This window comes from Bos mutus, chromosome 17, assembly GCF_027580195.1.
Source record: "Bos mutus isolate GX-2022 chromosome 17, NWIPB_WYAK_1.1, whole genome shotgun sequence".
NCBI lineage: Eukaryota > Metazoa > Chordata > Mammalia > Artiodactyla > Bovidae > Bos > Bos mutus.
Window position 1 is genome coordinate 32,778,423 of NC_091633.1, and position 13,348 is coordinate 32,791,770.

Genomic DNA, 13,348 nt, shown 5'->3' on the forward strand with positions numbered 1-13,348 from the left:
AGCCAGGCTGGCATTCAGTTCGTGGCAAATCATTTTCTAGAGTGTTAATCTATATACATGGGCAGTTAACATTTGACTACGTATTTTGCAGTCTGAGAGATTAAAATAAGAGAGTTATTTCAAAAGATCTGTTTTGATGTTTGTTCTCGCTGCCTGAGAGATGTGAATTCTGGGAGCTGTCGGCTTGGTCATGGGCATTGTTCTGAAGGGGAAAGATCAGCTCTGAAGCTCATACTGACTCTGTGATTTAGCCACTTGATATTTTTCTTATCTGTCCCCAGGATGAGTTTTTAGTTACCATTGTTGATTTTTCTAATGAGGAATTTTGGGCTTTCCTGGTGGCTCAGATGGTAAAGAATCCACCTGCAATTCAGGAGACCTGGGTTTGATCCCTGGGTTTGGAAGATTCCCTGGAGAAGGGAATGGCAACCCACTCTGGTATTCTTGCCTGGAGAATCCCAAGGCCAGAGGAGCCTGGTGAGCTACAGTCTGTGTCATCACAAAGAATTGGACACGACTGAGTGACAAACACACACACAGTGAGAAATTTTAATCCTCAAAAACAATACTTGCTTCCATGGCTGTTTTCCCCTGGGACAGGGCAATGGACGCAGCGTGCGATGGGTGTCTAAGTTGCTAAACATAACTGCTCATTTAGGAGCATAGAAACTACCTCGGGATGGCGGTTGTTGCTGAATCATTTAACTCTTAAGTGTTCTTCAATAAGAGATAAACTTTGAGGATGATGTGGTACTTCCACTGCTTCTTAGAATTTAGGAAGTACTTTTCTGCCTTCTTCAGCTCATCTCCCCTGAAATGTGACACTTTGGGCTCCCTGCCACCTGGAAGCAGAGGAAGCATGGGGCAAGGGTGTGCTCGGCCTAACTCTGAGGTCTCTTTTGTAATTTTCATGGTTAATTCAAAAGGTAATTACCTTAGAATTACTTCTGTGTGAAGTTTAGGAACTATTCAAAAACTCTTATTTTTTTAAAAGCTCTAAAGAACCCTTGAGGTAGTTTTGGACAAACGCAATAACTTAAATCAGTATCTTTTACTTCTAGAATTCCTTATCCGCCTGTCTTAAAAAGATGCAGTTGCTCAAGAGTCCAGGGCTGAAGAAATGCCTCAAAACCGAGTTGTAGATGACTGGAATATAATCACAGATTTTCCTGCATTTTGACTTGTGAATTTGAATGAAATCGCAGCTCTGGGGCATGGTCTTCCTTTTGGGTGTAAGTTATAGTAAACTCAGAAACAGCCTTCATAAGATTTAGGTTGAAATTGCTGTTTAAGAACAAAGTTAAACTTTGTTTAAGAGCAAAGTTTACTGAATCACTTTGCCATATAGCAGAAACTAACACAACCTTATAAATCAACTATACGCCAATAAAAATTAATTAAAGGTACTTTATTTTTAGAACAGTTTTAGGTTTACAGAAAAGTTGAGAGGCTGGTACAAAGAGTTCTCATATATCCCCTCACAGTTTCTCCTATTGATATTTTACAAGTATTTTACAATACTGTACACAGTTAATAAACTGATTAAGTGAAAGTGAAGTCACTCAGATGTGTCCGACTCTTTGCGACCCCATGAACTGTAGCCTACCAGGATCCTCCGTCCATGGGATTTTCCAGGCAAGAGTACTGGAGCGGGTTGCCATTTCCTTCTCCAGGGGATCTTCCTGACCCAGGGATCGAACCTGGTCTCCCGCATTGTAGGCAGATGCTTTACTGTCTGAGCCACCAGGGAAGTCCAAAAAACTGATTATAACACAGTCAAAAAAAAAAGTTTTACTCAAAAGCATAACAGTCCACCATGGATTTTTCCGTAACATTTCCCTGAAGTATGTGATGACAGCAGTTATCACAGTATGGAATATTTTTGTTTTAAAGGCTCTGGTACTTTACCAAGTTGTGAGGGGTTGGGGTCGAGGACAGGTTTAAAATATGACTTTTTCCTCCTGGGGATGATAGAAATGAAATGATTTTATCAAGAGTGCTGGTGGGCCTGTCTCCCATCCCCCATGCCCTTTCTTTAGGGACAGAGGAGAAAGGATGGTCGTGGTCTCTGCACAACCCTAAGGGATGATGTGAAGATCCATCTCCTACTTAGGTGTGTAAGGCCTTGAAGAACTGCTAGTCCTCTCTGCCCCCTGGTGGCCACATGCAGAATTGCCTCAGCCTGTCTGGGTACAGGGGCTGAGAACAGCTTTTCCCCTGCCCTCTGTCCCAGTTACTCCCCGGGGTCGAGCTCACCATGTGTGCAGGTCATGGATACCATCGGCTCTGCAGGAGTGTGGCCCTGTTCCCTCTTTGCGGCACAGCCTGTTGCTAGATGCAGAGATTAGAAAAACATGTAAAACAGTGACTTTGAGGTGTTTCTTCTCTGTCGGAGGAGATGGAATATAAAGTGGCTGCACAGATCTCACGTGGGGGCCCATGTGGGTGGCTCACGAAGCAGTCCCTGCTGCCGGTGGGTAGAGTTGTAGGACACTTTCCCAGGGGTGAGGAGGGCCAGTGTGTTCGAGGGACTCTGTGTTAGGCTGGGCCCCCCCCTGCCAGCTGTCTGTATGGGAGCGGTGCAAAGACTATTGGTGGGGGCTTTATTGGGAAGGCAGCCTGGGGGGCTTTGGGAGCAGGTGGTGACAGGCTCGAAAAGCGCAGGCAGGTCTGTGCTCTGAGGCTGGTGGGCTCCCTTTATACCATCCGTGGTATAAAAGCTGGATTAATACAGATGGTCATCCAGGGGCCTTTTGCATGTTTTATAAATAATTAATTTGACTTATTTTTTTGCCACATAAACATATGAAAAGGATGCATTGATATATACAAATTCTAAAGTATATAAGTTTTGGTAGTATTTAAAAGTTTGTAATTATTGATGTTACTGTGTGCCTGCCTTTCTGCAAATCTCACAGGTCATGAAATCAGCTGCCCTGCTTCCCGAGGGTCTGTATGTGCCATGTGTCATTATGAGGCTCTATGTCTTTTAGTCATATGACCCAGTCAAGAAGAAGAGTCGTGCATGCACGTGTGCCCAGTCACTTCAGTCCTGTCCAACTCTTTGCGACCCCATGGACTGTAGCCTGCTAGGCTCCTCTGTCCATGGGATTCTCTAGGCAAGGATACTGGAGTGGGTTGTCATACCTTCTTCCAGATGACCTTTATGCTGGTATGCAAATAGTATCTCAGTAACACATCCAGGGTTGCAGGCCTTTGCAGCATTGGGGAGGAGGACACCAGAGCACATGTTCTTTTCATTACCTTCCAAGGGTGGTTTTTAAATGTTTTAGTTAGAGAACCACGGCTTCTGCTAGGTAAAACTTTTAAGCTTACCCTGGTGTGGGTAGACACAGCAAAGCCAGCAGATGTCCCCCCAACTTCGGTCATCCACCTCCTGGCTGTGGCCGGGAGCTTGAGCCTTGGATAGTTTGGCTTTTAACCTCCTTGTCATTGTTGTGCAGGACAGAACTGTAATTCCTTGCTAGTGGTCTAAGGCTGGAAAGATGCAGTACCTCGTTGTCTTGGCAACAGAGAGCGGTGGGTCAGCACTGCAGTCTCTGGTCCTGAGAGGCTGGCACGGCGGTTCACCATGTGGGCCTGGACCTCTAGCGTGGTCTTGGCCTTAGTTCCTGTGATGATTGAGATGCAGTATTTTTAAAGGAATCAACCTTACCTCTTAAATTGATCTTGTAACTAACTGGAAGGTTGTACCTTACTTGTGATTCTGGTTCAAATATGTAGCTTCATATATGAAATAAGAACTCACTTTAAAGGAGAAGGATATATTGTTTCTCATAGTAGAGTGTAGCAAACCTCCTCCCCCTCCCGCCCACTCCATTTGCAGAGCATCTGTGGAGGAGGCTTGCATTTGCAGAGCATCTCTGAAGGAGGAGGACAGGAAAGGTGAGGGATGGTCTCCTCTCTCAGCTCTTCAAAGGTCATGTTAAAATACACCCTTAGTGCTTAGCCAGTCCTCATGCTGGTAAACAAGGGGAATTAAAACCTAGTTCTGGTGAATCTTAAGTTTGCTCTGAGGCTGATTCCCTCCCGAGCGAGGCTCTTAAGAGGTACCAGAGAAGGCGCCCAGGATGTGGAAAGCTTTCCTGACTTCTTCACGTTGGCCCTGGGTTGTGTTTACAGACTCTGAGCAAGAGGATTCCTTAGGTTGTGAGCAGTCATTCTCCTCAGTGACCTACAGCAGGGATCCCCAACCCCGGGGTCAGATTTTAAGAACAGGCTGCACAGCAGGAGGTGAGCTGTGGGCAAAGTGAGTGAGGCTTCATCTGCAGCTCCCTATCACTCTCATTACTGGCTGAACCATACCCCCGCCCCCCGAACCATTCCTCCCCCCTGCCCCAGTCTGTGGAAAAATTGTCTTCCATGAAACTCGACCCTACTGACCAGAAGGTTGAGTACCTCTGACTTAGAGAATACTTTTGGGTTTGATACATGGTTTATGTTTGGGGCTAAAAAAAGTCTTTTTCATGGAATACTGCATTCCTGTGGGTCCATCAGTGTTTTTGTCTACAGGGCTATAGCAGTTTTATGACTTTTCGTTGCTTTCAAATAACATCTATTTTTGAAAAAAAGGATGTCCTTCCTCGAAAAGATCTATTGTTGGAAAAATGCTGCTTCCTGGTTAAAGCAACATGTTCCTGTTTGTGTCTAAGACTAGAGAATTTTGTGGGGGGAGGATCACTTATATTTTTGAGGGCCTTTTAAAATAGCAGTGGTTATGTGGATTTTGTCATGGGAAGTGTAACGGGAGGTTAGAAGGTTGTTTGCAAATCATGGTTTCTTGACAAATGACAGTTGGAGTATTTCAGGTGATGTAAGGCTCCAGAATTTTTTCCCTATAGTCAAGTTTGTTGAAAACTTCACTCTGAATGTTTCTTTGTGTAGAAACGGGAAAAAAAAGCATCCACGAATGTAAGTCCTGGAAGGGCCTGTGTTTCCTTGTTCCTCTTACGAGGGAGTTTGCTCTGAGATGCCATCCATGTGGCAGGTCTCTGATTGGTTTGAGCAGTAAGTCTCCTCAGCACCTGCCCTTATGCCTGTTTGTTTCCTTGCTGGGTGAAGGCAGTTCCGTGTACCAGCTCATAGGTGATTTTGGCAAAGGCCAGCCCTGAAGGGGTGATGAGGGTTGAAACCTCTGCGTGAAAAGTGGGGGAACTGTGAGGGGAAGGTGCTGAGGAGTGAGGGGGCTCCCGGCAGAGCCTGGATCCCTGGGTCTTGTCCCTCACGCCCCAGTGTATTTCATTTCTGAAACCTCCGACCACCTGCAGATTTATTTGGACTGTGGAAATGTAGATGTCGACCGATAGTTCCCCTGGGAAGATACAAGACCCCTCTGATCACTCACATTTGCTTCAGGTCTTCTCTCGATAGCCTGTAGACCAGCCTGGGGGACCTAGACTGAAGGTGGGGGTGATTCAGGTCACTGGACACCTGGGGAAAGGGTAGAAGGAATTGATAAGAAAGAAAAGACCACATTGCCTATTTCAAAATACCACCCAGCCCACCTTGCTCCTAGGAGAGGAGAAGAAAACCTGTCTTCCTTTTTGCCTTTCAGTGTCTTTAAGTCCTCTGCAATCCCTCATCTCCAGTAAACCTAGTCTTTGGCTCTTGGGCTCTGTGTTGCTGGAAGCCTGGCTACCAGCAGCTTTCCCCTTTCTTAGTCTGAATCTCTGTGGCTCCTCTCTGCTCATTGTCTTTCATCCCTGGGAGTCTGAGACCGGAGATTTCCTGATGCCTTTTCCTAAGCTTTCAGACTCACCCAAACCTGTTCTGGTCACAAGCGAAACATTACATCAACTTACTTGTTGCTTGCAGACGTCAGAGTGTTACACTGACTCTGTTAGTTACAGAGAAGAGATCTCAGGTTGAGGTGGACTCTCTGTAAAGTCACCTAATTCCAGCTAGATGAAACGGCCTTCCCTGTGACAGCTTCGTGTGGAAACATGGTGTCTGTCCTGGAGTTTCCAAGCTCCTTGAGGCACAGACCATGTGACACAAGTTTCTTTTCTTAGACTCACTCTAAGAGTAATAGAGGAAACCCTGGACGTCATCTGACCCTTTGCGACTCCATGATCTGTAGCCCACTAGACTCCTCTGTCCATGGAATTCTTCAGGCAAGAATACTGGAGTGGGTAGCCGTTCCTTTCTCCAGGGGATCTTCCTGACCCAGAGATCTGCAGTTTTGAAAAATCCTATTTCTTTCTACTCCTTTGCTAAATAGACTTTTTCAGTGTAAATGTATGTGCCTGATTAGGGTTAATGAATGTAAATAGTCTTGCCTGTTAGAAGTACTGTGGGCCTTGGGCAGCTTATAACAGGCTGATCAATATTTCAGTGAAAAAAATGTCAGACATTCGTGTTAGACTCAGATTATAAACTCTTCAGAAATGGGAGGGTAGTTTCTCTGTTACTATTTAAGGACTGCAGCAGCACACACATTTATAATACATAAAATAAAATGTGAATCTTAGCATTATTCAGAAGGACTTTCCATTATGAGGATTAAAGAAAACTCATTATTTGAGACATTTGTATTGGCTTTTCCTACCTGCACAAAAAATATTATGACTGGGGTAGGAAGGGGTTTAGGACTGGAGAGTGGGGATGGTTTTGTTTTAGCTTTCTTATTTGTATTGAATTTTTAGATCTACATGTAGATTTCAGTCTGTAAATAGCTTTCATAAGGTTTGTGGTAAATAAAGCTGCAGATGAATAAAATGAAAGTCCATCACCTTATCTGAAAGTTTAACATCAGAAGGTGCTACTTTAAATTTCTGTATTGGTAAGTTTTAAATTGGGGCAATTGAGAATCATAAATGAGGTCTTCCCTCCACCCCCACCCTCAGCACATCATAATATTGTTCTAAAATCTTCTTGGAATCCTCTTAGAAAGGTTTTAATTTCCTTGCCTAGTTTATTCTTTCAATCATTATCCGTTATCTGTGCCCTTAATATATGAAATCTAATTGCACGCATAGTTTGAATTGTTCTCAAAGGTACCCTTAAGGTTACAAAAATTTTTTCTTACCCGAGACAGAGGATTAAATTTAACCGACGTAGTACAAGATTTGTGCAATGAAAAGTACAGAACATTGTTGAAAGAAATTAAGGAAGACCTAAGTAAAGGGAAAAACATCCCATGTCATGGATTAGGAGACTTAATATTGTTACAGGAGCAACATTACCTGAATTGATGTTTAGTTCCGTTGCAATCCTTTTTAAAGCTGGCTTTTCTGCAAAGATTTACAAGCTGATTCTAAAATTCACATGTACCCAAGAAACTAGAATAAGGTTGAAACATTGACAATTTCTGATTTCACACTTGCTCCAAAGCTGCATAAATGAGACCTTATGTGGTTCTGGCATGAGGACGGACTTGTAGACCAATGGAATAGATCTCAGAGTACAGACATAAATACTGACAATTGTGATCCTTTGATCTTTAGCAAGGGTAGCGATACAGTTCACTGGGGGAAAATAGTGTGTTTCAACAGAGGGTGATAGGATAACTGGATATCTACATGTAAAAGAATGAAGTTGAATGCTTACCTTACTGTATATGTAAAATAACTAAAATAATTAAAATAATTAAAAATGGAGTATAGACTTAAACATAAGAGCTACGACTGTAGAAGAAGAAACTCTTTGTAGAAGCAAATATCTTAATAAATCTTTGTGACCTTGGATCAGATAACTGTTTCTTAAATATGACTATAAAAACATACACAACAAAAGAGTAGGTAAGTTGAACTTTATCAGAATTAAAAACCCTGTGCTTCAAAGGTTACTATCCAAGATAGTGAAATGACAGCCCACTGAAAGGGAGAGAATGTTACCCAATAATGTATCTGGAAAGGGCCTTCTATCCAGAATACATAAAGAATCCTTAACATGCAGTGATGAAGACAAATAGCCCAATTAAAAAGTGAACAAAGAATTGAATAGATATTTACCCAAAGACGTGTAAATGGCCAGTAAGCACATGAAAAATTGTCATTAGGGAAATACAGAGCAACACCTTCAAACACACCTTGGAAGGCTGAAATAGAAAAGACAGACATTAGTGTTGGCAAGGATGTATGTGGGGAAATTAGAGGCCTCAGACCCTGCTAATAGGATTGTAAGTGATGTAGCCACTTAGGTAAACAAGCTAAAGACAAGCGTTATCTTATGAAGGAGCAGTTCTGCTCCAGGTATATACATTCCCATGAGAACTAAAGACAGGTGTGCAAGCAGAAATGTATGCATGAGAGTTGATAACAGCATATTCATACCAGTCATAAAGCAGGGAAAGCCCAAATGTCCATCAGCTGATGGATGGATAAACAAAATGTGGCATCTGTCTACCGTGGAATATTATTTTGCAATACAAAGGAAAGTATCATTACCTGCTGCAGCGTAGATGAACCCTGAAGGTCTTAGGCCAAGAGAAAGAAGCCAGTCACAAAAGAGCGTGTATTCCATTGTGAGATTCCATTTACACGAAATGTCCAGAATAGGCAATTCCGTAGGCACAAAACGGATTAATACTTGCCAGGAGCTAGGGAAAGGGAGGATGGGGAGAGAGTACTAATGGTTATCGGGTTGCTTTTTGGGTGGTAAAATGCCAGGAATTATGGTGGTGTTTGACAAAGACAACCATGGAATCATTCACAAGCGATAAATCTTGGGTTCTAACATATCTGAGAACCTCTGGGCCTGCTTACAGGGAGTCTTTAGAAGGAGGTGTAGCCTCAGTGTGGGGTGGGGGTGGAGGTTTTGCACCCCCTACCTGGTCCTGTGGTCTCCCACCAGAAAAAAAGTGTGAATATCTCAATAGGGCTTTTGTTTTAAAAAGGAAGAGGAAAATTTTACAGATATTTAAAAATATGTTTGTTTTAGATTTTGGCCAAGATTTGGAGGAGGAGTAAATATCTATTCATGTTCTTGAGATCAGAAGCTGCTATTCATTGGAGTCTTAAAATACTAACTCATGTACACCTAAGACTTACATAATATTATACATCAACTGTACCGCAATTTAAAAAAATGATGGTTCCTTGCTGGCTTGTCATGTAAATCAATATAAACAGGATTTTGAATCTTTACCTGTTTTAAACTTTCATGAATTACTAGGACTCTTTTTTCTATGTATTGTAACATGATCTGGAAAAACAAGGCATGTGTCTCTTTTTTAAAAAGAATATTTAAATTTAAATATTTCTGTATGTAAGAAATGTCACTTGGTAAGAATTGGAAAGAAAAATTGGATTCATGCTCATCTTTAAGTGTAGGCATGAAGTAACATGCATTAATTAAGAAAATAATGACTGAATTGGCAAATACTTATACTTTCCTATTAAAACCTTACCTTTGATATTTTACTGTTAAAGCCAGAAAATAATTGGTAACAACTTATGAGGAATTTATTTTCATAACTTCGAGCCAGTGTCATTTATATTTTTATGGCCTTTGTATGTGTCCCAAAGGCAGCTGTGATGGATGACATTGTGTAGGCCCAGGATTTCTCTTAATATAAATGTGATTTTTGATGTCTAAAAAACTTATATTTGAAAAAAGCTATCTTTAATTTGGTCTGTAAATATAATGACTTATTTTAGAAGCCTCTTTTCCTGATAAGTCTAATAATTCCTGTCTTTTTTTCAAACAGGATCTGGAAATAGTGTATTCCTATTTACATGGAATGGAAGCCTTGTCCAACCTGAGAGAGCATCAGCTTAGGTAAGTCAATCTAAGATGAATAACAGTGGGATGCTAGAATTTGATATGATCATTTATTATCCTGTAGAAGTGGGATTAAAGGTAACTTACTTCTGAACACTCTGCCTCATCTGGCCTCTGTACCTGGCCTTGTAAGTTTTACATCCATGTGGTAATTTTTGACATTTCTGCCAGAGTGATCACCTCTCTCCTTCCTGTCCATCTCCTCACCTAAAGTAATAAACACCAGTTGGCGAATACACTGAAGGAGCATTGTTTGCCATCCTGGTAAATAAAAATCAATTTCTTAGCACTCAGATACATATGAAACCAGAATGTTTTTAAGTGTTCAGAGAATGACTCAGTTCGCTGTTTTAGGTCTTTGTGTGGAATATATTTATTGCATTAAGTTGTCTGCCCGTTTCTGGGAAACTCACTTTATACCATAGTTGGTTTTATGCGTGTCCACTAGTAAAAATCTCATCACATCTCTTGTACAGCAATACATCAGCCTTATTTGTGGTTATCTGGGCTTATACTAAAAGATCAAAACATCTTGTATAATCTAGTGATTAACTGAAACAGAAAAGAAAGGACCTTGGGAAGATGGATTGCAGGTAAACACCAACTAGGAAGTTATGGGAAAATTCTCTTTCCTCCATCTCCAGATAACTTTTGATACCAGCAGTTTTTAATTATGAAAGGAATACTTTTTCTATGTATTTCCCTTTTACTCTTTAAACACTAATTAATTTTTGAGCATGTCAATTTCATATTTAGTTGTTAATTGAAAAACATATCAAGAGGATTGAATACTTCTAAAATTAAATTTTTAATGAAAATCATTTAAAATAGATTGTAGGTTAAGTGTTTAAAAATTCAGTCAAGTTTTATTAGAAAGGGCCAACCCATTGGGAATTTAGAAGATGGCTCAAATTAAAGCTAGGATAATTTCTAAAGTGTGAAATTTTCATTTTATGAATTTTGATGGCAGCTATCCTAGGAAAGGAGAAGGCAGTGGCAACCCACTCCAGTGCTCTTGCCTGGAAAATCCATGGATGGAGAAGCCTGGTAGGCTGCAGTCCATGGGGTCGCTGAGAGTTGGAAATGACTGAGCGACTTCACTTTCATTTTTCATTTTCATGCATTGGAGAAGGAAATAGCAACCCACTTCAGTGTTCTTGCCTGGAGAATCCCAGGGATGGAGAAGCCTGAGGGGCTGCCCTCTATGGGGTCTCAGAGAGTCGGACAGGACTGAAGTGACTTAGCAGCAGCAGCAGCATCCTAGGAAAAGCCTGTAGTGCCAATTATCTGTTGTACTGAGTGCAGTTAACCTGCAAATGCAAATTGATTAATATACAAATGCAAATGTCACTTTGCCATATGCATATAAAACTTCACATGGGTGATATTTTGATAATTAGACTATATTGATTATATAATATGTGTCTGTAGTATATGTGGTCATAAAATTATTTAAGGTAATAGTAATTCTATGCAATAAAATAAGGAAAATTTTAATACATCTTATGAAGATTTTCAAGATTAAAAAAGTAGAGGTAATATAATAAAGCCCCATACACCCCTTAACCTGCTTCAGAACCATGAATTTCCTGCTGTTTCGAAAGTAAATTTTGGCTGGAAATAACTGATTACTTCAACAGTATAGTTTAGTGTATTTGTACCTTAAAAAGTCCATTTTGGAGATCATTCAACTTTGTTGGCATGAACTTACAAGGAGACACCTTTAGGATGTTTATCTTGTTCTGCTTATTTGTTTCTCATATTTATGAAAAACATCAGCTGAAACTAAGTCCTTTTTTAGAACAAGATTGGAATACCAAAATGAATAATAGCGAGAAAAGAGGTACAGATGAACTCAATGACTTGGATAAACTGCTTTGTAGTAACCACCATTTCTGGGAAAAATACATCTTATTTAGATGTTACTTCCTTTGAATTTTATAAATAAAGTTTTCCCTGTGGGATTAACAGAGAGCAGTTAAGACTTCCATGTAATGTAGTTTTCCAAATTTAGGAAAACAACAAAAAATAGCAGCTCGTAAGATTTTCCAAGTCTGTTTCCTCAGTACTGGGCGGCAGGACACTGGTATTTGGAGGGGCAGGTGGGGAGGCTTTCCTCTTCGGGAGCCCCGCTTGGTGCGCTGTGGGCCATCCAGTGCGTGCATCCCGAGCGGATCCACGTGCGGTCAGTTGGCTCTGTCGCTGTGAGGTTGCTCACTCCACACAATCTGAAGGTTTCAGAGCTTCACTCAAAACCTGGATGTCTTTCCACACAGTGTCATTTTTCTAATGTTCACTCCCTTAATCCATATGGATTAGAAGCAGCATATTTGCAAAGGGGAGGAGGAAGCTCCAGTTGGGAGTTGAGGCCAAAATATCTTTAAAAAGCAGAGTAACTGCGGCCATTCAGTGTTGGAAACAAGAGATTGCTGGGGAGGGGAAATATATGTGTGTGTGTGTATATATATATATAAAATAAAGCTGTATATATAGTTGTATATAGTATATGTGTGTGTGTCCATGTATACATTCTTCAGCATTATGGATGAGCATAATTATTATTACACAGGCAATCTTAGACATTAAGGAACAATTAAAATGTGGCTAGTATATTCTTTAGGAATTCGGGGAAGATCAAACAATCTGTTAACAGCATTTAAGAAAAAAAATTTTGGTACTTTCCCCATGTATTTACAGCATTGTCACATAGATGATTTTGCCTTGATCTTCTGTTGGTGCTGGTTAGGCTGATTTATGCAGTCAGCAGTTGTCACCTGCAAGCCTGCTATGTGCTGGAAATCAGGTCGGCCGTGGAGATGCCACAGTGAAGTTGACCAGACCCCTGCTGCCACGGAGCTTATGTTCCTAGTGGGGCAGACAGGATTTAGGGGTGTAGACCATTGCTGTTTCATTCAGATGTTAGCATGTTGGGCTACTCTTACTTTGTGGTTGAAAAGAGGGAACATTTGTGTCAGCTCAGCCGCTCAGAGATCCCCACGGTGCCGATGGGTCCTGATGCTCTGGGTGGGAGCAGGCAGGAGCCATGGGAAGGCAAATGTAGGTTGGGATACTCAGTGCAGTCAACAGCGCAGGGCTGTGTATTCAAGGACAGGGGCTTGGATTTTCTCCTGAAGGCAGTGGAGATTAAGAGCAGGTGTGAGGTGCTGTGACTGCATGTCAGGAGAACAGGCAACAGGTGTGCAGAATAGAAGCAGATGCTACCTCTGTAGTCCTCTAGGAGATAATAGTGGGATGATGGCTTAGACGGGTTTCCCAGGTGGATCAGCAGTAAAGAATCCACTTGCCAGTGCTGGAGCTGCAGGAAACTTGGTCCTATTCCTGGGTTGGGAAGATCCATTGGAAGAGTAAACGGCAACCCACTCCAGTGTTCTTGCCTTGATAATTCCATAGACATAGGAGCCTGGCAGGCTATAGTCCCTGGGGCCACAGAGTCAGACAAGACTGAGCGACTGAGCCATGTGAGCACGATGACTGATACCAGGTTTTCACAGGTGGGTGGTGAACGTGGTCAGCCTGGGAGGATGTCTCTTTGAAACAGGAACTGGTGGAAAGACGGGCTGTGAACAAAAGAGAGGAGTCAAGG

The 13,348-nt window shown here is 41.6% G+C and overlaps 1 protein-coding gene across 14 annotated transcripts in view; it reads left to right on the forward strand.

Moving 5' to 3' along the window:
• RAPGEF2 (Rap guanine nucleotide exchange factor 2) overlaps positions 1-13,348 on the forward strand; it is a 275,244-nt gene that overhangs the window by 74,634 nt on the left and 187,262 nt on the right. For all 14 annotated transcript variants that reach the window (XM_070386449.1, XM_070386454.1, XM_070386455.1 and 11 more), the window contains exon 2: positions 9,671-9,741. In XM_070386449.1, coding sequence (XP_070242550.1) covers positions 9,671-9,741 — 71 coding nt within the window. The remainder of the gene's footprint in view (positions 1-9,670; positions 9,742-13,348) is intronic.